This window comes from Vulpes vulpes, chromosome 14, assembly GCF_048418805.1.
Source record: "Vulpes vulpes isolate BD-2025 chromosome 14, VulVul3, whole genome shotgun sequence".
Taxonomy (NCBI): domain Eukaryota; kingdom Metazoa; phylum Chordata; class Mammalia; order Carnivora; family Canidae; genus Vulpes; species Vulpes vulpes.
In genome coordinates this window covers 15,845,024-15,866,789 of record NC_132793.1, presented here as the reverse complement: position 1 = coordinate 15,866,789, position 21,766 = coordinate 15,845,024, and the positions used below count along the sequence as shown (strand labels likewise).

Here is a 21,766-nt window from a genome sequence, read left to right as displayed (position 1 = left end):
AACCTCTCTGAGTTTTCACTTCCTCATCTACAGGATGGGGATTCTGGTACCCAATGCAGGAAACCAGACCAAGGCTTACATACGATCATGCCCTTGAATCATTTAGTGCCTGGCACCTAGCATGTGCTAAACAATCGCTGACTGTTACTGCTATTGTTGTTGGCTCTTGTTAAGGCTAACATATATTGACTGCTTACTCTGTGCCAGGCACCGTGTCAAATGTCTTAAGATGTATTAACTCATTTAAGCCTCCCAACAATGCCATGAGGCAGCCTCATTTTCTAGATGAGGAAATTAAGGTACAGAATGGTTAGGTGACTTGCCCAGAGTCACACAGATAGTCATGAACCTAGGCTGTCTAGATCCAAAGCTACTCTGCTAGCCACTGAGCTATCTTGCCTCAAATATTATTACTCTCTAGAAGAATTCCCCTTTGCTTGCCCAAGTCCAGAGGGAATTCCAAGAGGGGTGAGAATAGCTGAATCCAGCGTGATAAAATCCAGAAGGGAGGAGGTATTCTTACTCTAAAATGAGATCCCGGCTCAGGGCATTAATCTGAACCATCCCTGGTTATTTCCTGCCTCACCCCTACCATTTTGAATTTGCCAAAGTGAACCTGGGAACAGGTTTAGACAATGAGGACAGCAGAGAAGGTCCCACCTGGGGCCCAGGGCAATCACCTGGGTCTCTGTGGATGTGTGAACATGTGCAGTAGGAGATGAGGATTTTGTGTGTGGAGCTGTCTGTCTGTCTCTGGGCAGAGGCAGCATGGCCAGCCTGCTTGGGAACCCATCCCATCTGTGCCACCCACTGGACATGTGACCCCACCAAACGACTCACTGTTTTGTTCCTTATTTTCCTCCTGTATATAAAAATTGGTATGATGACAGTAATGATACCAACCTGATAGGCTTTTCCTGAAGATTCAATGAGCTCATCCAGGTAAGTGCTTAAAATAGTGCTGGGCACCGAGATAGGAGCAGATATGTCCAACATATGTGTTTTATAGGATTAGAGATGTAAAGGGATGAGTGCCTATATATGCATGTGAGGGCACCTAAGGGTACACAGTGGAAGGGATCTAAGGTGCCAGGGGAATGAGCTTCTCTTTGGTTTGTAGGAGAAGGACGTGCTCGTGGGAGTGTGTGCGTGCAGGTGTGTGTGATGTGTGTACACTGGAGGCATATGCATTCTCTAAACATGCGAGGGTGTTCACTGCAGACCCCAGTTACCACACAAAGAAGCTCCTGGCCCCAAGACAAGTCATTGAGGCTCTGTGCATCTCAATATCCCCAGCTGTGCAATGGGTGGGGTTATTACCTCAAAGGCAGGCATGAAAACCATGGAGTCATGGATGTTGAAGCTCCACACCCGTGCAAGGGCCTGTGACACGGGAGAAGTTCCGTGGAGCATGCTGACAGAGTAGGGTGCAATTGCTGGCACTCCTGGGTAAGTGCCAAGACTGCATGTGCCTCCCGGCGGTTGCAGAGTTCCCTCTGGGTGCCACAGACCCCAGCCTGCCACAGGCACACAAGCCCTTAGTCCAGTTTCTTTCATGGGACATCTGAGGCCCAGAGAAGGACAGGGCCTTACCTCGGGACACCCAGCACTCTGGAGGCAGGGACGGGGCTAGATTGGAGCCAAGCTCCCTCGTCCTTCTGGCATAGTGGTAAGGGCCTGTCCAGGTCAGGGTCAGCACCCCCATCCCTCTCTGCCTCTGCCTGCCCCACTCCCCCGGCGTCCAGCAGGAAGGTGTGTGCTTTGGCAGCAGGCACTGTCTGGGCCGGGAGGCTGAGGCCGGGTGGCTGCCTAGGCTGGGAATTCCATGTGTCTGGGGAGAACCCCAGCCCACAGCCCTTCGCTGCCACCTGGCTCAGCCTGGCACCCGGAGACTGCCTGGGAATTCTCAGAAGTCCCTGAAAGAGAAGGCTGAAGGCTTCCAAATGCTTTGACTTTGTTTTTTTTCTATAACATCTTTCTTGTAAGTCTACCCCCTCTATTACGGAAATATTGCTTGTTCTTTGTGAGGAATACAAGTAATCAGAGAAGAGAAATTAAATTCTTTCTTTCTTTCTTTCTTTTTTTTTTTTAACTCTTTCTTAACCTATAATTACAGCAGCTTGGAGACCAAAGGGGCTTTGATAATACACACACACACACACACACACACACACACGTATAGACATCTGCTTGCTTATGCATGTATCTGTACGAGAACACACACACACACACACACACTCATACACACTTAATGGAGAACACACTTGTGTGCCAGGCACAGTTCTAAGTGCTCCACAAGAGTTGTGCAATCCTCATGACAATGCTCTAAGGTAAGTACCATCACTACCCCTATTTTACAGATGAAGTACAAAATGATTGACTGACTTGCTCAAGGACATCCAGTTAGTGAGTGAAACAATGAGGACTTGAACCCAGAGCCGTCACTTAATAAATGAAGCTGCCTAATGCTATGTTAGAGCAGCATGGTGGTCAATACCTTCCTAGGCTTTTCCCCTTTGCATTGATATTGGTTTGGTTACAAAAGTAGCATCCTTTTTACATACTAACAGGGTCCTGGGGTCACACTTGAATTTGAATCGCAGACACCCTGGCTTGACTTGGGGTGTGTCCCTTCACCTCTCAGGCTCAGTTTCTTCATCTGTGAAATGGGGAGCTATAGCATCTGCTTCTCAGGGCTGGCTGAGCTTGTATGTGCAAAGAGCTCAGCCCAGGCCTGGCACATAGTAGGTGCTCATCAGACGGGGTCAAGTTAATTGCCTGCTCTGAGGCTGGACGGCTTTGTAGGGAAAGCAGTCCGAGAATACTCTCCCCAGTGCTGGGGTCTGGAAGGCAAAGAAAAGCCTCCGCATCTGGGGTGTCCGAGGTGAGGGGTGGCATTTCCCCCCGGAGTCCCTGCCACTGTCCCATCCCTACCCGGAGCAGCAGCTCGGCCCCAGCCCCCGACACCCCAACACCCCGGTGGAAGCAGGAGCAGCCCAGGCGCCAGAAGGAGGGAGGGAAAAGCCCACAACCAGGCAGGCGGAGCCTCCTGTCCCAGTCTGGCCCGGCTGGAAGGGGAGGGGGCTGCGGGGCCCGGACGTCAGATGCCATCAGCTCCCAGGGGACCATTAAAGTCGCCGAGCTGCCAGGCGGGCCAGGGTGTCTACAGAGGTCCCTGCGTCCTCGGCGCCTGCTGCCACCCGCCTGGGCTGCCCGGCCTGGGTACGCGCCCCTGGGAGGCTGCCGCCCGGTCTCCCGCACTCCCCTCTCTGGCTCTCTTCTCCTTAACTCCATCTCTCCCTCTGTCTTCTCTGTTCTTCCTTCCCCTGTCTTTTCCCCTGTCTTTCTCTCTCCTTCCCTCTGCTTCTGTCTCTCCCATGCTCTTTCTCTTTCCCTCCTCACTGTCTCCCATCCCCGCCTTATCTTTCCACCTTCCAATGTCCTTCATCCCTGTTCTCTGTACCTTTTTTTTTTCCAGATGCTTTTTTGGTCTCTCTCATTTTCTTCCTCTCTGCTTCTCTTTTTCTCTTCCTCTCATCCTCTGCCATCTGGTTCTTCCTGTGTCTCACTCTCAACCTCAAAAATGCAGCACCTCAAAGACGAGAGGGTCCTGCCGCATGATGCCCCGGGGACTGTTGGCCCTGCGCTGCTGAGGGCATCGATGGAGCCCACTTGGGCAGGATTGGTGAAGAGGGTGTCCAGGCTGGAGAGGACTGGTGTCCGTCTCCTGGACTGGTGGGATGGAGCCCTGGCTTTGAAGTGGTAGTGCCATCTGCATCACATGGCCCGATCAGGATTAGCTACCATCCGGGCATTTCCTTCCATCCCTCAATACACTGAGTCCACTGGGGCAGGAAGGACAGTGTGTTGGGCACCAGGACTAGAGCTGAGTCGGGAGATCTTTGCCAAGTTCCCAGGGGTTGGCATCCTCGGGGTGGCAATGCTGGAGAACACTCAGGGTTTGGTGCCCTCATGCCCACCCCCTCCAGGCAGCTGACTCTGACTGCACCAGGTGACGTGTGACCCTTCCAGCCAGCTATGCCCCTGCTGCCCAGCACCTTGGGCCTGGCAGGCCTACTCTTCTGGGCAGGCCAGACAGTGAATGCCTTGATGCCCAATGCCACCCTGGCACTGGCCCAGACCGAGGGCACAGCTGTGTGGCCTCTGAGTGGCCTGGGGGTGCCCCGGTACCGGCGGAAGCGCCACATCTCTGCTGGGGACATGAGTGCCTTACTGGATTATCACAACCACATCCGGGCCAGTGTGCACCCACCTGCGGCCAACATGGAGTATATGGTGAGTTCCCATGCCCTCCCCCGCACCCTTTCCAGCAACTGCCAGTCAACCCAGTGTGTTCTGGAAGGGCTGGACCATTTGCCAGCCTGGCCCCACTGGCCAGCATCTGGGGATCTGTGTCCTGAGGAAAGGGCAGGAACTGATCTACCCATTTAATGGATGAGAAAACTAAAGCAGTTGCACAGGTCCTCTTGGGAAGCAGGGTCAGCTAACTGCTACGTATGGAGCACCTACTGTGTGCCTACCCATAACCTACACACAACCCTGAGGGGACTCCTCTTCCTTTAAGATGGGGATTATCATCTCCATTTTCCAATAAAGAAATTGAGATACAGAGAATTAATTTGCCAAAGGTCATCCAACTGGGATTCTAACCCAGGTCTGCCTACTGCTGATTGTGGTCTTAGTGCTTGCTTCAGCAGCACATACACTAAGATTGTGGTCTTAACAGACACAATACTCCACCCCAGGATTTTGGCTTCCTGCTAGAGACCTGCAGGGTGGGTGACTGGAGCTTTCTGTGCAATTGTCTCTTTGCTTTAGGGTCTGATGGACACACAGACAGGAAGAGGATGCCAGTTATCACAGTGATGATTGCCGCTAGGAGGCAGAGTTTGGGGACTGGTGGTGGGGACTGGCACCTGAAGGTCTCAAGCAGAGGAAAACCTGCAAGTGACCAGCTGAAAAAGCTGAGATGTGTTTCCTTAAAGAGGCAGGGCCAGTGGCTGTCACCCCAATCCCCCAGAAGTCAGACTCTGGCATGGAGGAGGGGACCTTTCTCTTTATCGCTGTTCCTCCCCTAGGACCTTTGTCCCAGACCAACCTGGAGAGATAGGCTTCTAGCCCACCCACAGATTTCTTTAGGGAAAGAGGTTGCCAGTCCACCCCCCTCCAAGACAAATACATGCTACAGCCTGAAAATTCCTATGCTTTTACAATGTGTCTATTCACTTGTGTGCTAGCTGCTGCTCAGAGCCAGGTACCATGCTAAGCCTTGTGGACACTGCTGAGAACAGGATGGACAAGTGTCTTCCTTCAGGGACACGATAGAAAACAAATATCCACAACACAAGATATGGGTAATATAATGTCAAACAGGAATAAGGTGTTAAGATATGGGTAACATAATGTCAAGTAGGAATTAGATGTTGGAGAGGGGTGGGGATAGGAGCCAGGATGGCAGGCAGCTGGAGGTGGGGGTTATTAATTTGTTCATTGAAAGACTCATTCATTTATTAGCACAGTGACTGGCATGTGGAAGGTCCTTCATTTTTCAAACAGTGACACATTTACTGTGCATGCAAGGCACTCATCCTAGTAAGTGTTTAATTATCACATGTGTGGTAGAACAGAGAGAGTTAAATATCTCACCATGGATCCCAGTAGGGTCACTGAATGTGGATTTGATGTTAGCATACCCCTTGCCTCAGTTTACCCCTTTGTTGCATAAAGAAAATATTCCTTCGCTTTTCCTAAGACTGTGAATCGGACAACCCTGAGGACATGTTTGGACCTGTGGCTTGGTATCCCTGTGTCTTCTTGGCTAGCTGGCTTCTGCCTGCAGGACAGGCATCTTCCTTTGCTCAAGGAGCCCTTTTTCTCCCACAGCGTCCTCAAAAGTTCCAGTCCCCTGTTTCACATTTTCACACCCACCAGGATTGTAATGATTGCTTAATGTCTCATCTTTACTAGACTGTGAGTCCTGGGTGCCTAGAAATATTGTTCAATATTTGCTGAATGAACAAATAAAATGAATGCATGACTCATATCTCTGAAAATCCCAGGAAGTCAGAGTGGAAGGAAATTGGTATTTTTTTAAAGTGATGCTTTTTCAAATTATAAAACTTGGGGCATTCACACATTGGAAAATTATGAAGCTGTTAGAATGAGGAGGGCATTCTCTATGTGCTGATGTGGGATAACCACTAAGATAAGATAACCTGTTTGATTGAGCGAAAACAGCAAGGGGTCAGATAGACAGTTTGGCCAGCTGTCATTTGTGTGTGTGTGTGTGTGTAATATAAATATTATAAATATATAAATATTTTATATACTTATATACAATTATATATATTTATTAATTATATATATATATACACACACTTGTGTGTATATATACTTGTACAGGTATAGAATATTTCTGGAAGAGGATGCCAGGAATCACAGTGATGGTTGCCTCTAAGGAGCAGGATGGCTGGAGGAACAAGTATAGGATTGAGATGAGAGACTTTCCACTTTTCCTCCTTTGGGCATCTCATATATTATATTTGTGCATGTTTTCACTATGCAGAAAAAAATATTTTGAATTTGAATATTTAATGTTAAAATAAATATGTTTTAAGAATACAATAAATAAAATAAAAAGCCAGTTCCGTCCCCATCACCCTGGGCTCAGCCACTTGTAGGGACTGCTAACTCCTGGACAAATAGCCCCGGACCTGCTCAGAGCAGAGAACCTACAGCTTGAAGTCCAGTTGTGGAGGGGGAAGGTTGCTGGAAAAGGAGTCAGAGGTCTGGGTGTGGGTCTTGGCTCTGGTGAGGACTTGCTGTCTCCGACTGAGTTTCCTAATTTGTCCAGTGGATTTGGTGCAGGGTTCCGAAGAGATGGAGTTAGTGGCACCAGGGAAATGCACATCTTTGGATACTGCTGGGATGTTGGTGATGTCCCTCCTGGGGAATTTCATGGCCTTTCTTTCCCCAGGTCTGGGACGAGCGGCTGGCCAGGTCTGCCGAGGCCTGGGCCACCCAGTGCATCTGGGCCCATGGGCCCTCACAGCTGATGAGATACGTGGGCCAGAACCTCTCCATCCATTCTGGCCGGTGAGTGACCTTCTGACCTTCCTTCTCTTGGTCACTCAACAAAGTCCCCAAGCAAGGTGGTGGCAGAGCAGCTTCTCCGTTCCCCAGCCAGCGTCTTCCATCTTCTCTGCCTCCCCAGGTACCGCTCGGTGGTGGATCTCGTGAAGTCTTGGTCTGAGGAAAGGCGCCATTACTCATTTCCGGCCCCCAGAGACTGTCAGCCTCACTGCCCCTGGCGGTGCAGTGGCCCTGTCTGCTCCCACTATACCCAGGTACCGCTTTGTCGGGACTGAGGGCTGAGGGAGAACAAATCCTGGTAGCTTAGAAGAAAAAGAATGTGATGGAACAGAAATTATAGAACATACAGGCCCTATGGACTTCCTTCCATATGATAAGTGTATTCCTGGAAAGTTGTGTGTATATTGAGTTGAACTGACCAGATCTTGTTCTGAGTGTCTTGGGTGGGCTCACCAGATTGTTTGACCACCAAAATGGAGATGTGTGATCTGACAAGTTCAAGAATGCTTTTGAATTCAGTAGGCCCAAACCTATTTTCTAGTATTTTCTGTCTTCTAAGGATCCTACTATCTTCTCCTCCTTATTATCATTTTTAAGTAGATTCCACACCTAGCGTGGAGCCCAACACAGGGCCTGAACTCACAACCCTGAGATCAAGATCTGAGCTGAGATCAAGACTCAAACACTTGAGTGCCTGGGTGGCTCAGTCAGCTAGGCACCTGTTTTTGGCTTAGGCTGGGATCCTGGGATCCTGGGATCAAGCCCCACAGGGGCTCAGCGGGGAGTCTGCTTCTCCCTTTGCCCCTCACCCCTGCATGTGTGCTCTCTCACTCTCACTCCCTCAAATAAATAAATAAAATATAAAATCTTAAAGAAAAAAAGAGTTGAATGCTTAATCAGCTGAGTCACCCAGGTACCCCTAGGATCCCAGTATCTTAAAAAAAAAAAAAAAAGAAGAAGAAGAAAAGAAATGCTAAAATAAGAGAACAAAAAGTGTAGTATATTTTGAGTACTAATATTGAATATGTTACCACTTGTTACACATAAAAATATAATGCGATATAATGTTGCAGGAAATGGGACCAAACCTTCCCATTGTAGGACAAATATTTTATTTTGGTCTGTCCATCTCTCTGTGATTCATTCAGAGTTAATGTCAGAAATCTACTTTGGAGACCCTCTAGGAAATGTGAGGCCTAAACCAAATGTTCTTCCTGAAATTATTACCTTCGTTTTACCAAAGAAGAAACTGAGGCACGGCATGGTTAAGTGATTTGGCCAAAGTCACACACTAGTGATATTGAGGTTCTGACCCAAGCCTGTTTAACTCCAAAGTTTGTGTTTTAACCTCTAACACAATAATGATCTTCAAATGGTAGTTGCTAGGGAAAAAAGAAAGAAAGAAAATGAATAGAACAGTACAGAAAATAAGAGCATAGATCACATGTGAAAAGATAAATGTTGGTTCACAAAACTTTTGTCCCAAGTGCCTACGTGTTGTATGCTGAGCAACAATTCAAAATTTATTCCTTACTGGTGGGTTGTAGTAAAATAAATAAATAAATAAATAAATAAATAAATAAACAAACAAATAAATAAATCTTGAGAAACATTATAGCACAATGTGTCTCCAGGAACATTGGGACAGGCAGATTGCTTCCCCGGGAAGACCTCACCTAATGCATCCACCCTGAACCATGTCCAGGAGTCTCTCAGCCCCAAGGAACCTGGACCCCCACCCCGAGTCCATCTCAAAGCCTCCCCTGTCATTGTCCTTCCTCAGATGGTGTGGGCTTCCTCCAATCGGCTAGGCTGTGCCATCCACACCTGTGGCAGTATCAACGTCTGGGGCAACACCTGGCATCAGGCGGTGTACTTGGTCTGCAACTATGCCATTAAGTAAGTACAGCACTGAGATGGGGCTGAGGGGCAGGGGTGGACCCTGAGTGCAATGAACAGAATTCCAAGAGAAGGAAAAAAGCCCAGGACACCCTGCCTTCTTCCCTTCTAAGTAAACTTGATACCATACAATCTGTTTTATTTATTTATTTATTTATTTATTTATTTATTTATTTATTTATTTATTCACGAGAGACACAGAGAGAGAGAGGCAGAGACACAGGCAGAGGGAGAAGCAGGCTCCATGCAAGGAGCCCAACGTGGGACTCGAATCCGGGATCACGCCCTGAGTCAAAGGCAGGTGCTCACAGGTGTCCCACAGTCTGGTAGTTTTAGAGTCAATGAATAATTCTTTTTCTTTACCCCCCCCCCCCAAATTCTCTAATTTCCTTTTCTATTGCCAAAAGTGACTGGAAGATAGACAGGACCAGGTCAGGTGGACACGTAGCCTCGCTGATGAAGTTAACAGTAGAGAATGTGGTTTAGATGTGCTAGACAAGCGAGTTGGCAAATATCTTGCTCTCGAATTAGAGCTGCACACCCGTTGACTGGCAACACCTGACAACCACAGTCCTCTCCCAAAAAGTGTAGGTAGTTCCTCTAAGCTCATCACAGGAAGTAGGGCAACCAAGAACACAGGCTCCCTGCAGCCAGGCACATCCCAAAGGAAAGAAAGGAAGGTCAGAATGAGTGTGCTCAGCTCCTCCCTCCAGGCTCCCCAATCAGCTTGGTGGGAGAGAGGTCATGAGTGGCCTTTGTATGCAAGTCTCTTGGAAACATGAAGAAAGAGGGATGGGAGTTCCCATCCAACGTACAACACACAAATTTGCCAACATTACTGATTCTCATATAAAAATAAGAAAAGTGCTATGTAAACATGATATTTAGAATTTCAAGATTACATACTGATAACCACCTTTTACTCTCAAGTAGCCTTTCAGCACTTACAAAATATTTTTGCCTCCTTATCTCATTGAAGAGATGAAAGAGAAAGAAGGAAGGAAAGAAGGAGGGGTACTGGGAAAATGTTTTCTTTTTTTAAGAGCAAGAAACTGACGATCAGAGAGGTTAGGTAATATATAAAAGTCACAGAGCCAGGAGGTAGCAGAGCTGTTTGAAACACAAGTCTTGATTTCTAGTCTATGTTCTGTCTACTATACTATTCGGATGCTCTAGAAGTCACTGGTAGCTTGAACACAAATTCTCAAGCTATTTATTTATTTATTTATTTATTTATTTATTTATTTATTTATGATAGTCACACAGAGAGAGAGAGAGGCAGAGACATAGGCAGAGGGAGAAGCAGGCTCCATGCACCGGGAGCCCGACGTGGGATTCGATCCCGGGTCTCCAGGATGGCGCCCTGGGCCAAAGGCAGGCGCCAAACCGCTGCGCCACCCAGGGATCCCTATTTATTTGTTAATGGTGATATCTATTAAAAAGTATCAGCCCAGCTTTATCAGATACAAAAATACAAAGCAAACTTTGTTACAAATAGCTTAGGAGGCTGTTCCAATTTGAGGATACATTGAATTTTTGCAGCATTGAGTATCAACACTACAGTTGTTAAGATTTTCATGCTCTGGAGCAAGACTGTTAAGGTTCAAATTTGTGATTTAAATTCTCCATGCCTGTTTCTTCATTTGCAAAATGGGAATAAAATAGTACCTTCTCACCGAATTGTTAAGAGAAGTGATCTGACCCAGGTAACACTCCCAGGCTCATGATAACATGCTGTTGCTTACTACTATGACCAGATATGGGTGTGATGTCCAGCTCTCCCATGTGTGTATAAGGACTTTGGATAAGACGTTTCATCTCTCTGGACCTCGGTTTCCTCTTTTAAAATAGGGCTAATCCTACCTGTCTCACAGAGGATCACTGTACATAGTCACTGTACATTTATTCAGCCCATAGTACGTGCTGAATAAATGGTGGCTGTTGTTATAACTGGGTTAGGAACTATTTAAGGGTGGGAAATAGATCTGATTCATTCCTATATCTTTTTACTACAGGGATCTCCCCCCCCTCCCTTTTTAAGCAAAACTTTTTTCCAAGTGGTTAAGTTGAACAAAAAAAGAATGACTTTTATTCCATTACCCCCCAGATATTTCCACTTCCCATCTTCTCTGCCCTCAAATTTCTGGGAGCACCTTTTGAAAACTGCACTCACAGCATCTGGCACAAATCCTGAAGCCCAAAAGATGCTCTGGAAGTGTTTGTTGAATGAATAAGTGAATGAACCCCATATAAAACCAGAAATGCATACTTTTCTAAGGACTTTGGCTGAGTTTACTTACAATCATTCAACAACCACTTTTAGAGAAAAAAAAAGATTCCATATCTGCCCATAAAGAGTGTTCATATGAAGTGTGAGAAAAGAAGACCCTGGACTTGCAAAGATAACACTACAGGCTGGTGGTGAGATTACCAGGCAGCCATGAACATGAGTTTGGGGGATGATTTTAGGCCTTGAGAAGAGGAGGGAGAAAAAGAAAAATCTGTGCACTGGGACAGAGAAGAGAGATGTGGAAAGGTGGGCTATGTGAACAGGATCCACGGCTGCTAGAACAGTCTAGAATGTCTGACCAAAAGCTACAGATGTGCTTCTGTAAGTGGGGAGATCAGCAAACTGGGACCCATGGCCAAAACCTCACCAGCTGCTTGTTTTAGTAAATAAAGTTTTATTGAAACACAGCCATGCCATTCATTTACATGTTATCCGATGCTGCTTTCAATGCAATAGAGATATCCGGCTCACAAAACCAAACATGTTTGCTATCTGGCCCTTTACCTGAAGAAATTTGCCAATCCTTGCACAGGTAAGGGGAAGTCACTAAAAGTTTTTGAGCAGGAGAATGTGATGAAGGTGGTTTGTTTGTTTTTAATAGCTTTCTTGAGGTGTAATTCACATCCCATACCACTCACCCATTTGATGTGTACAACTCAATGGGTTTGGGTATATTAGATTATTGATATGTTTTCATTATGCATATAGATATGAAATATTTATAACATAAAATTTGCCACTTTAGTCATTTAGAAGAGTACACCTCGGTGGCAATTCATCATTTTGTGCAACCATTACTACTACCTACTTCCAGAACTATTCCATCACCCCAAAGAGAAGGTCTGTAACTATTAAGCCATCCCTCTCTACCCTACTTCCCCTAAAAGGCCACGGTCTGTTGAGACGACTAACTCAGGAGCAGGGAGGATGGAATTGGGATCTGGCCATCAAGAAAATGGGCAGTGGTGGCCATGACAAGTCTTCATGAGCATGTGCCCCCATGATTGGATTATACTCAGCATCTGATTATTCTAACTCCTATTTGCATAACACTTCTGTGAGGTCTAAAAAGTGCACATCATTTTTGTGGATACCATTTCATTTATTTTATTCAGAAGAAATAAGGTGGCTTATTTTGTCACCAGCTGGCTGGTGGCAAAACCTAGGACCAGATCTCAGAGCTGCCTGGGTCGGGGATGGGAGGGAGGGTGGAGGGAATAAGAAGATCAATACTTACTGAAGAGTCAGGTATTTGCCAGGCATGGTGCTAGGTGCCCACACACATGGCTCCATTATTTGATCTTTGCCTCCTCCCTGTGAGGCAGGGGAGTCTTCTCATGGTTTTACAGCTGAAGAAACCAAGGCTTGCAGATGTGACTTGCCCAAGGTCACATAAGCCAGTCAGCGGCGGTGCTGAGATTTGGAAACCTATATGAAGGTTGCCCACATTAACTCTCCTCTGTCCCTGTCTCCTTGGCATCTTTTCTCTTCCAGGGGGAACTGGATCGGCGAGGCACCATACAAGATGGGGAGGCCATGTTCTGCTTGCCCTCCGAGTTACCAAGGTACCTGCAGTAGCAACATGTGCTTCTCTGGACTCAAATCCAATAGGCTTCTGTGGTTTTAAATTTTCCCTGGGCCCCGGTGGTGCCTCTGGCCCTCCCCCAAAGACTTCTTCCCCAAAGACCAGGTGAAAGAATAATTGTTTTTTTAAAGGACTTTATTGGGCTCACACCACCGATCTGAATTTTTCCTTCCTGGTTCCTTCCATTCCCGAAATGTCCAGCATGTGCCAGAAGAAAATAACCTCCTGGCCTTCTGTCTTTCTTCTTACAGCTTTCTTCTCTCTGGCTTCCGGGAAAGAGGCTTGTCTCTTTCGTTGACTAGGTGCTCAGAGAGTCAGAGCTGGATGGAGCTGTAGGGTGACAGCAGTTTTATGACTCTCAGGTCCCAAATCCACAAGTCTTTGTCCAACCAGTGAAGGGTATTTATTAAGCAATCTTTAGCCTGAAACCCACTTTCCTTCATCCACTAACAGCCAAACGTGGAGGACTTGTGGTTTGCTCCCTGGGTTGAGAACATTTCAGGTCCAAGCTTTAAAAAAAAAAAAAAAAAAAAAATTGAAATTGACTTGTAGACAGACCATTCCCATTGCATGTTACTGGGGCTATTCCAGGGCTCAGGTTCCCCTTTTACAGATGGGTATACTGAGGCTCAGCAGAGGGGTGTGACCTACTGATAGCTACACAGCTTGTGCCAGCAGCACCCAGGTCAGAGCTCAGGCCCAGACATACCCTCTCTGAGGGCCAGGACTGCGAGTGCAAAATCAAAGTTGGCCCGAGGGAAATGTCTTCTGGGCCTGTCTTTTTCTCTTTTTATCACTCCATTGAACCTATCCATCTCTCTCTCCTCCACATCCCTGGAGGATCTCATTCTCATTCCCATAAACCATTTCCTCTCTCTCCACCCCACCACACCCAGATATCATGACACACAAAAGTCCTTTTGTTTCCAGAGATAGTAAAATCTCCCCCTCAGACCTTGCCCTCCAGCTGGGGCCCACTCCCTGCCTGGCCAGAGAGCACACCATTCAAAGACCTGGATGGAAAACCAGCCCCTTTCCCTGGAGTCCCTACACCAAGCTGGATGGAGTGAATTTCTCTTCCCTCTCAGTCATTCCCACCTAGGCCATAACCTGAGCATGTCAACAACCACCCCCTCCTCCCCGTTCCCCAATAAAGTCCTTTGAGATCTGATGCAGTGGCTCTTTCTGGTCCCTCCCTCTCTCAGCTCCCAGAGGGGGTCAAAAAAGGAAGGAAGGAAACTGAGTAGGGGGAGATGGAGTAAAGGCAAAACCAGCTCCAGAGAAAGGCCAGGAGAGGGGGCTCATGGCCCCTACTCTGTGCCAAGCGTGACAACTAGTTCAGTGCACACATGCATATGTGTGTATTACTATTCCATTTTATTGCTGGGATAAATGAGGCTTAGGGTGCCCACCCATTTCCAAATGCTGGAAATGTGTGAAAAGAAACAAGGGTGCTGTTGTGAGTTTATTATTTGCAGATTATATCCTTCCTACTCTTTTTTTTTTTTTTGAGGGAGTATTTTCATTCATAAAACAATAGTGATAACACATGTTAGATTTTTTTAAAAAATTAATAATGTCCTTATATTGGGGGGGAAAAAGCTTGCTATCCGTATGCCAATTTTCTAAACTTTTCTGGACATTTAAGTAGCATGTGACCCCTTGAATTAAATGGTATACATAAGGTTATGTAGCTGGTAGGGAGCAGGCATAAAGTTTGAATTTAGCTTCATCTGACCTTGTAACCTTATTTTGACTGCCCACATTGCCTTCCTGTGTCTCGAGTACCAGAAGAATGACAATGACAACCACTGGCATCTATGAACTGCTTAGTACACTCTTAAACTCATTGAATTATCACAGCCATCTTAAGAGATAGGTACCGTCCCTATCTGCCTTTTACAGACATAAAAACTGAGGCTAAAGAAGTCAGATTTGAATATGTACTATGTGACTCAAAAGCCCAATGTCTTAAGCCCATTTACTTTCTGCCTCTCAACAAGGAAAGGAGAAATTCAGAGCTAGGACAAAGGTAAGGATGATTAAGCAAAAAGTGCATTTGTAGGGGTGGATGACTTCCCAGGTTCCCCACTTTTGAAACTGCCCTTGAGAAGAGAACATGTCAACAGAGAAATGAGCAGGTTGGGCTTGCTCATGGTAGCCAAGGCCTGGACGCTGCAGACCTGGGGGTGAGGGCTCAGGGGGAGGGGGGTTGCTCATAGCATCCTGCTTTGTTAAGCTGCTGTTCTAACTGAAGGAGAACATTTGCTGCAAGAAATCGGAAACAACATTCAAGCCTCTGTAGTATTTTACACTTTCTGAAGATCTTCATAGCCCAATCTCATTTTATGGTTTATTTGTTCATACATTCATTCACCAAGTAAGAAGTTTTAGAGCATAGACTCTGGAGCCAGATTGCCTAGGTACAAATTTAACTTAGTGGCTAAGTGTGCTTGGGTAGGTTACCGTGAACTCTCAGTGCCTGTCTCATCTGTAAGTGGGCATAATGATAGTACCTGCCTCATGAGATCATACAAAACATTAAATAAATGGGTACATAGAAAGCACTTAGAGCAGTTTCTGGCATATAGTAAGTGCTATAAAAGTGTCAGCTCTGAGCACAGTGGTCACTAATATATATATATATCAAGGTGGACTCACAAGCCAAATCTGGCCCACTGACTGTTTTTTATGAATAAAGTTTTATTAGAACACAGCCATGCTCATTTGTTTATGTATTGTCAATAGCTGATTTCAGGCTTCCACAATAGACATGAGTAGTTGCAAGAGATCACATATCTAAAGCCCCAAATATTTACTATCTGGCCCTTTATAGAAAACGTTTATTGACCCCTGAGACCTATAATGTTCTTATGCTCCTGGAGCTTTTAATTCTAGTGTAATGGTCAGCATGAAACAGAAGATGAATATGAATAACTTACTGTAATGGCAGTAAGTGCCATCGGGGAGAAGAACCAGGAATTACAAGAGTGTGATCTAAACTAGAATGGATAGTCACATGGGTCTCTTGCAGCTAGATGTGTGTTTGTGTGTGTGTGTGGTTTTTTAAGATTTTATTTATTTATGGGATGCCTGGGTGGCTCAGCAGTTGGGCACCTGCCTTTGACTCAGGTCATGGTCCCGGGATCTGGGATCGAGTCCCACATCAGGCCCCTTGCGGGGAGCCTGCTTCTCCCTCTGCTTATGTCTCTCCCTCTCTCTCCCAGTCTGTGTCTCTCATGAATAAATAAATAAATCTTTTAAAATTAATTAATTAATTGTTTGTTTGTTTATTTATTTATGTGAGAGAGGGAGAGACTCCCAAGCACATTCTGTGCTGAGCAGAGCCCTATGCGGGGCTCAATTCCACAACCCTGAGATCATGATGCAGTGAAAATCAAGAGTTGGATGCTCAACTGACTGAGCCACCCAGGCTCCCTGCAAGATATGTTTTGATGAAGAAGAGAAGCTGGTCAGGCTCTGAGGCATTGATGATAATGAGGGCAAAAAAGCTGGGGGAAACAGCACAGGGCAGGGTCAGGTTCCAAAAGTGTACTGTGTGAGAAGGAAAGGGAGTGAACTGACCCTAGGAGGGGAGGCAGGGGCCAAGTCAGGAATAATCTTGGAGTTCACTCAAGGACAATGAGGAGGCATAGCAGGATTATAACAGTGGGATGACATGTCAGATTTACATTTGAAAAGGTAATTCTGGCTGCATTCAAGCGGAATAGATTTGACAGGGTCAGAGTAGATGCTGCGATCCAAGTAAAAGGCTATTTCAGTCATCCAGGGAGGAATGAGGATGGCAGGGCACTGCGTGGCTCAGTCAGTTGAGCATCAGACTCTTGATGTTGGCTCAGGTCCTGATCTTGAGTTTGTGAGATAGAGCCCCGAGTTGGGCTCTGTGCTCAGTGGGGAGTCTGCTTGAGATTCTTTCCCTCTCCCTGTCTTGTGCTCTCTCTCTCAAAACAAACAAACAAACAAACAAACAAACAAATAAATAGAAATGAGGATGGTTTGAACCAAGATGGTGGCACTGAAGACAGGGAGAAGTAGATACATCTGTGACATGTTTAAGAAGTGGAATTTGAGGGGCGTGTGGGTGGCTCAGTTGGTTAAGTGTCAGCCTTTGGCTGGGGTCATATTCCCAGGGTTTTGGGATCCAGCCCATTGGGATCCAGACCTGAGTCATTGGGCTCCCTGCTCAGTGGGGAGCCTGCTTCTCCCTCTCTCTCTGCCTGCTACACCCCCTGCTTATGTTCTCTCTTTCTCTCTTTGTGTCAAATAAGTAAATAAAATCTTAAAAAAAAAAAAAAGAAGTGGAAGTTAAGGGGTGCCTGGATGGTTCAGTCAGTTGAGCATCTGCCTTCAGCTCAGGTCATGATCCTGGGGTCCTGGGATAGAGCCCAGAATTGGACTCCCTACTCAGCCGGGAGCCTGCTTCCCATCCCCACCCCCCACCCCCGCCCCTGCAGGCCTCTACCCCTCCCCCTCATCTCCTCTCTCTCCACTTGCACTTGCTCAGTCTTGTGCTCTCGCTCTCTCTCTCTCAAATACATAAATAAATTCTTTTTTTTTTAAAAGAAGTGGAATTCAGGGGACTTTGTAGTGGTTGGCTGTGGGTGTGAAGTAAGTGGAGTAGATGAGGCTGCCATTTTATCAAATGGGGAACGTAGGGGAAGGAGTTTCAATGGAAGTGAGGAGCAAGAGTGCAATTAGGGACATATTATATTCGAGATAGCCGTGAAACACAAGTGGAGGTATCTAGGACGCTGCTGGATATATGAATCTGGCCTCCAGAGGAGAAATTTAGATTGGAGATACACAATTGGGAATCGCGAGTGTACAGTTGGCCATTGAAACCATGGTAATGAATGTGATTATGGGAGGAGATATAACAGAATGGAAAAAAAAAAGTAAATCTAGAATTCAGCTCTAAGGAAGTTTAGTATTTAGAGACAGATAGAGAAGCATGAAATGTCAAGAGACAGAGAAGAAGAAAAAAAGCAGTCAAGAAGGAAGAAATCCAGAAGACGATAGTAGTATGGATGCTAAAGGAAGATGAGTCAACTGTCAAATGTAGTTGCGGGTCCAGTAAAATGTCCTTTGAATGTTCAGGCATGGAGCCATTCTATTTCGCTAATGAAGACTCAGTGGTGTGTGTGATGGCAGTGGGGAGGGGTGGAACAGAAACCAGACTGAAGAGGGAAGTGTCATAGGTGGGAGATGGGAAAAAGAGAGCCCTGGGTGTAGACCGCTATTTTGAAAGTTTGTCAGTAGAGGGAGGAGAGAGGTGATGTAGTGGCAGAGATGGGGAAGGAAGTTATTAGGGGAGGATTATTTTTAAATAAAAGAGATACTATAGCATATTTAAATATTGATACGGTTCCCCTTGTAGAAATTTGTCCTACAGATATACTTCCCACATGAGGGTCAGGACATGTGTAGGAAGGCATTCAACTGCTTGTAGTGACAAAAGCCTGGAAACATCTTAAATGTCTAGCAAGAGGGGATCCCTGGATGGCTCAGCAGTTAAGCATCTGCCTTTGGCCCAGGGTGTAGTCCTGGAGTCCCACATCGGGTTCCCTGCATGGAGCCTGCTTCTCCCTCTGCCTGTGTCTCTGCCTCTCTCTCTGTGTCTCTCATGAATAAATAAATAAAATCTTAAAAAAAAAATATATCTAGCAACAGGACACTAGTAAAATCATTTATGGGACAGTCACACAGCTGGGTCAGTACTCAAGAGAACGAGGCAGATATGCTGGTATAGAAATAGCCCTTGGATACTAAGGGGGAAAGAGCAAGTGGCAGGAGAGCATGTTTAGCATGTTCCCTTCCCGTGTGTTTTGTGCATTTACATTTGTGTGTATTAGTCAGCTTGGGCTGCCATCACAAAATACCATAGACCAAATGGCTTAAATAACAGAAAATGATTTTCTCACGGTTCTGGAAGAGGGAAGTCCGAGATCTGGGAGCCAGAATAGTTGGGTTCTGGTGAGAGCTCTCTTCCTGCCTTGCAGATAGCCGCTTTCTCACTGTGTTCCCACATGAGGGGGAGAGAGTAAGTTCTTTGTGCCACCGCTCCTAAGGACACTTATCCTATCAAATCAAGACCCCACCCTTATGACCTCATTTAGCCTTAATTGCTCCTTAGAGGTCCTATCTTCAAATGCAGTCACCTTGAGAGGTTAGGACTTCAACATATGAATTCGGTGAGGACACCATTTAGTCCATAGCAGTGTGTATGTGAGTATTATGTTTAAGTGCTGGAAATATATACATATACAAGAATTTGTTTAAAATTTCCTTAGAGTGAGATGTGGGAACTAAGGTAGCAGGAAGGCTAATTTTTCATTATATACTGTTTGTGCAATTTTCATTTTTAACATGTGAATGTATTACTTTTTTCATTAAAAAAAACTAATACAAATGAAAGCAAAAGGAAAGATCACATCACATGGTTAAGGCTAAAAAGAGAGACACCAATAAATAGTGATAGGGATGCAGAGAAAACAAGTTCTCTTACCCCATTGGCAGGAATGCAAAATGGCATGACCACTTTGGACAACCATTTGAGAGTTTCTTATAAATTAAACATATACATACCATATCAAGTGGCGATTCCTTTCCTAGGAATTTAATCAAGGGAATGAAAACTTATGTCTTCATGAAGCCTTGTTCATGACCATACATACCTGCTTGATTCATAATAGACCCAAACTGGCAACCCCAATGACTGTGACCAGGTGAATGGGTGAACAAATTAGTGTATCCATCCATTCAGTAGGCTACAATTTAGCAAAATGGGACATGAATGTAGATGAATCTCACCAACCTGCTAAGCAAAAGAAGCCAGACACAAAAGAGTAAATATTGTCTGATTCTATTTCTGGGATATTCTAGAAAAGGCAAATTAAATCTAGAGTGACAGAAAGCAGGTCAGTGTTGCCCAGAGAGGGAGGTGCTGGAGGATTAATGGCAGAGGAATAAAGAGAATTTCTGGGGGGTCATGGAAATGTTCTGTATCTCGATTAAGGTTATAGTTACATGAGTATATGTATTTTGCAAACTCTTTAAACTGTATACCTAAAAATGGTACATTTGATTATATGTTACATATACCTCAAGAAAGTTGATTTTAAAAGTCTAAAGAGGTTGAATATATAGGAGAAATCAGCCCCACGTGCTCACGCAGGGCTCCTGAGGAGGGGGAAGAGGCAGGTGCAGACCGGGTGGATCTGGATGAAAGGAGGTGAGTAAATTCTGGTGGGGGATTCAGGCAGGACCAGGTTTAAGGCTTCTTTCTTCTCTGCTGAGGATGAGAATGGAAAAGGTGTGAGGAGTGAAAATACTGGAAATAAACTGGAAAAGCCAGGAGACGGGAAACAGGGTAGAAGTTCTGGGCAGCATGGAGGGCTCAATCGGAGCAGGTGACTTCAGAATCCAAGTCAAGCTGCCAGACCCAACACTGGGATGAAAGGAATGGGACTGCTCCAAAAGAAGTCAAAGAGCAGGTGTACAGTAAGTATGCAAGAGGGCTGAGATGCGGAGAGGGGGGCTCTGCAGTCGGAGGGCAGGATGCGGATTTCAGCAGTAGGTTGCCTTCTGAATGGGAAGGAGGCAATGGGCCAGGGGAGGGGGTGGGCAGAGTGCCTTTGGTGCATGGGCCTGGAGGTCAGGCCTGTGTCTCTCCATCACTAATAGCCCTCCCCAGTTTGTAATCATATCTGTGTCATAAGGTCTTTGAATAATCTTTAATATAGTCTGACAAATTCCCATCTCCCCCATTAGTCCACAGTTCCATGGGTGCGGGGATGATGCCTACTTTGCCCATTTCTCTATCTCTGGAGCCTAGGACATGGCCTGGCATACACAGTGGGTGCTCAGTAAATAGATATTAGATGCGGGGGAGATTGTAGTTTGTAATGCTAACTCATCTCCTCTGTTACCAGCTGTGAGACTGCAGGCAAGCAACTTCTCTCTGTGGCTCAATTTCCTCCTTGAGGTTTAATTTAAACGTGGTGATGCCTGTGTACAGCTCCCAGCATCGAGTAGGTGTTCAGTATGTATGGTCTTCCACCCCCTCCTTTTCTCTGCTACCCCTCCCTCCTGCCACTCGACACACCCATTATGTGGAGCCATAAAACCCAACCCAGGTTGGACTCTCACCTCCTCATCCCCTCCTGGCCAGTCCCCTTACCTCAAGTTGGGGTGAGGGGCTGGTGTCCTTTCTATCTGGCTCCAGGTGTCTTCAACCCCAGAGTGCAGAACTGGGGCCCAAGTGGACCTCGGCTCTGGCCAGGTTGCCGTTGTCATGGTAACAGTGACAGTCCTCAGCCGCAGGTTCCCTAAGTGACTGGTTACTCTTTAACGTATCCACCCACCTTGGGTGATTAGAAGAATCAATAAGATAACCAGGCGGTGGCAGCTGGCTGTGCTCACTGCCTTCCTGGTGGACTGGCTCCCGGTGGCCCTGCTGCCGTTGTGTGTGGAGCCCGGCTCCTCCATGCCCCCGCGTCTCTGGCTGGGTGGGCTCGGCCATGGTCAGTGTGAACGCGCCCCTCGGGGCTCCAGTGGAGAGTCCCTATGGTGAGTGGGACCAGTGGTGGGGCTGGGGGAGGACTGGACAGGGCAGGACCATGGTCAAATTTGGGAGGCCATGGGACGCCCCATTATGCATTTCTAAGAAGCCCAAAGACTACAGTCCCCTGGAGAATAGCAGGAAGCCCAGGGGATGCATGTGACTTGCTTCACTAAAGTCCCAAACAGGAGCATGCATTTTTGGTTTGGGAAGTGCTGGGAGGGGCTGTAGGAGCCCCGGAGCAGGGGCTTGCTCATTTTGCCTGCCAAGAGCCTGTTTTCCTGGGGCTAAATCCCAG

At 46.4% G+C, this 21,766-nt stretch overlaps 2 protein-coding genes and 1 long non-coding RNA gene across 4 annotated transcripts in view; 2 read left to right on the top strand and 1 right to left on the bottom strand.

Moving 5' to 3' along the window:
* Positions 1-4,038: 4,038 nt before the first annotated feature.
* Positions 4,039-12,929, top strand: R3HDML (R3H domain containing like). Its single transcript, XM_025998753.2, has 5 exons — positions 4,039-4,296; positions 6,998-7,116; positions 7,235-7,367; positions 8,897-9,012; positions 12,797-12,929. The coding sequence occupies exons 1-5, from the start codon at positions 4,039-4,041 to the stop codon at positions 12,927-12,929; spliced, it is 759 nt and encodes a 252-aa protein (XP_025854538.1).
* A 75-nt stretch (positions 12,930-13,004) lies between these two features.
* The window catches only part of LOC112920085 (uncharacterized), a 38,873-nt gene continuing 30,111 nt past the window's right edge, over positions 13,005-21,766 (bottom strand). The window contains exon 2 of the long non-coding RNA XR_003235016.2: positions 13,005-13,396. This is a non-coding gene — a long non-coding RNA (uncharacterized lncRNA). The remainder of the gene's footprint in view (positions 13,397-21,766) is intronic.
* The window catches only part of HNF4A (hepatocyte nuclear factor 4 alpha), a 60,196-nt gene continuing 59,707 nt past the window's right edge, over positions 21,278-21,766 (top strand). Inside the window, exon 1 of one of the 2 annotated variants that reach the window (XM_072735777.1) lies at positions 21,278-21,476. In XM_072735777.1, the coding sequence (XP_072591878.1) occupies positions 21,428-21,476 (49 nt within the window). In that variant the 5' untranslated portion in view covers positions 21,278-21,427. The remainder of the gene's footprint in view (positions 21,477-21,766) is intronic. The other variant, XM_072735776.1, reaches the window with a different exon arrangement.

What these genes read in the sequence shown, in the direction of transcription:
- R3HDML (XM_025998753.2), top strand. Translation starts at nt 4,039, where the DNA reads ATGCCCCTGCTGCCCAGCACCTTGGGCCTGGCAGGCCTACTCTTCTGG. An exon ending in TCTGCTCCCACTATACCCAG is followed by an intron (nt 7,368 to 8,896) that starts GTACCGCTTTGT and finishes GTCCTTCCTCAG; the next exon opens with ATGGTGTGGGCTTCCTCCAA. An exon ending in GTCTGCAACTATGCCATTAA is followed by an intron (nt 9,013 to 12,796) that starts GTAAGTACAGCA and finishes TTTCTCTTCCAG; the next exon opens with GGGGAACTGGATCGGCGAGG.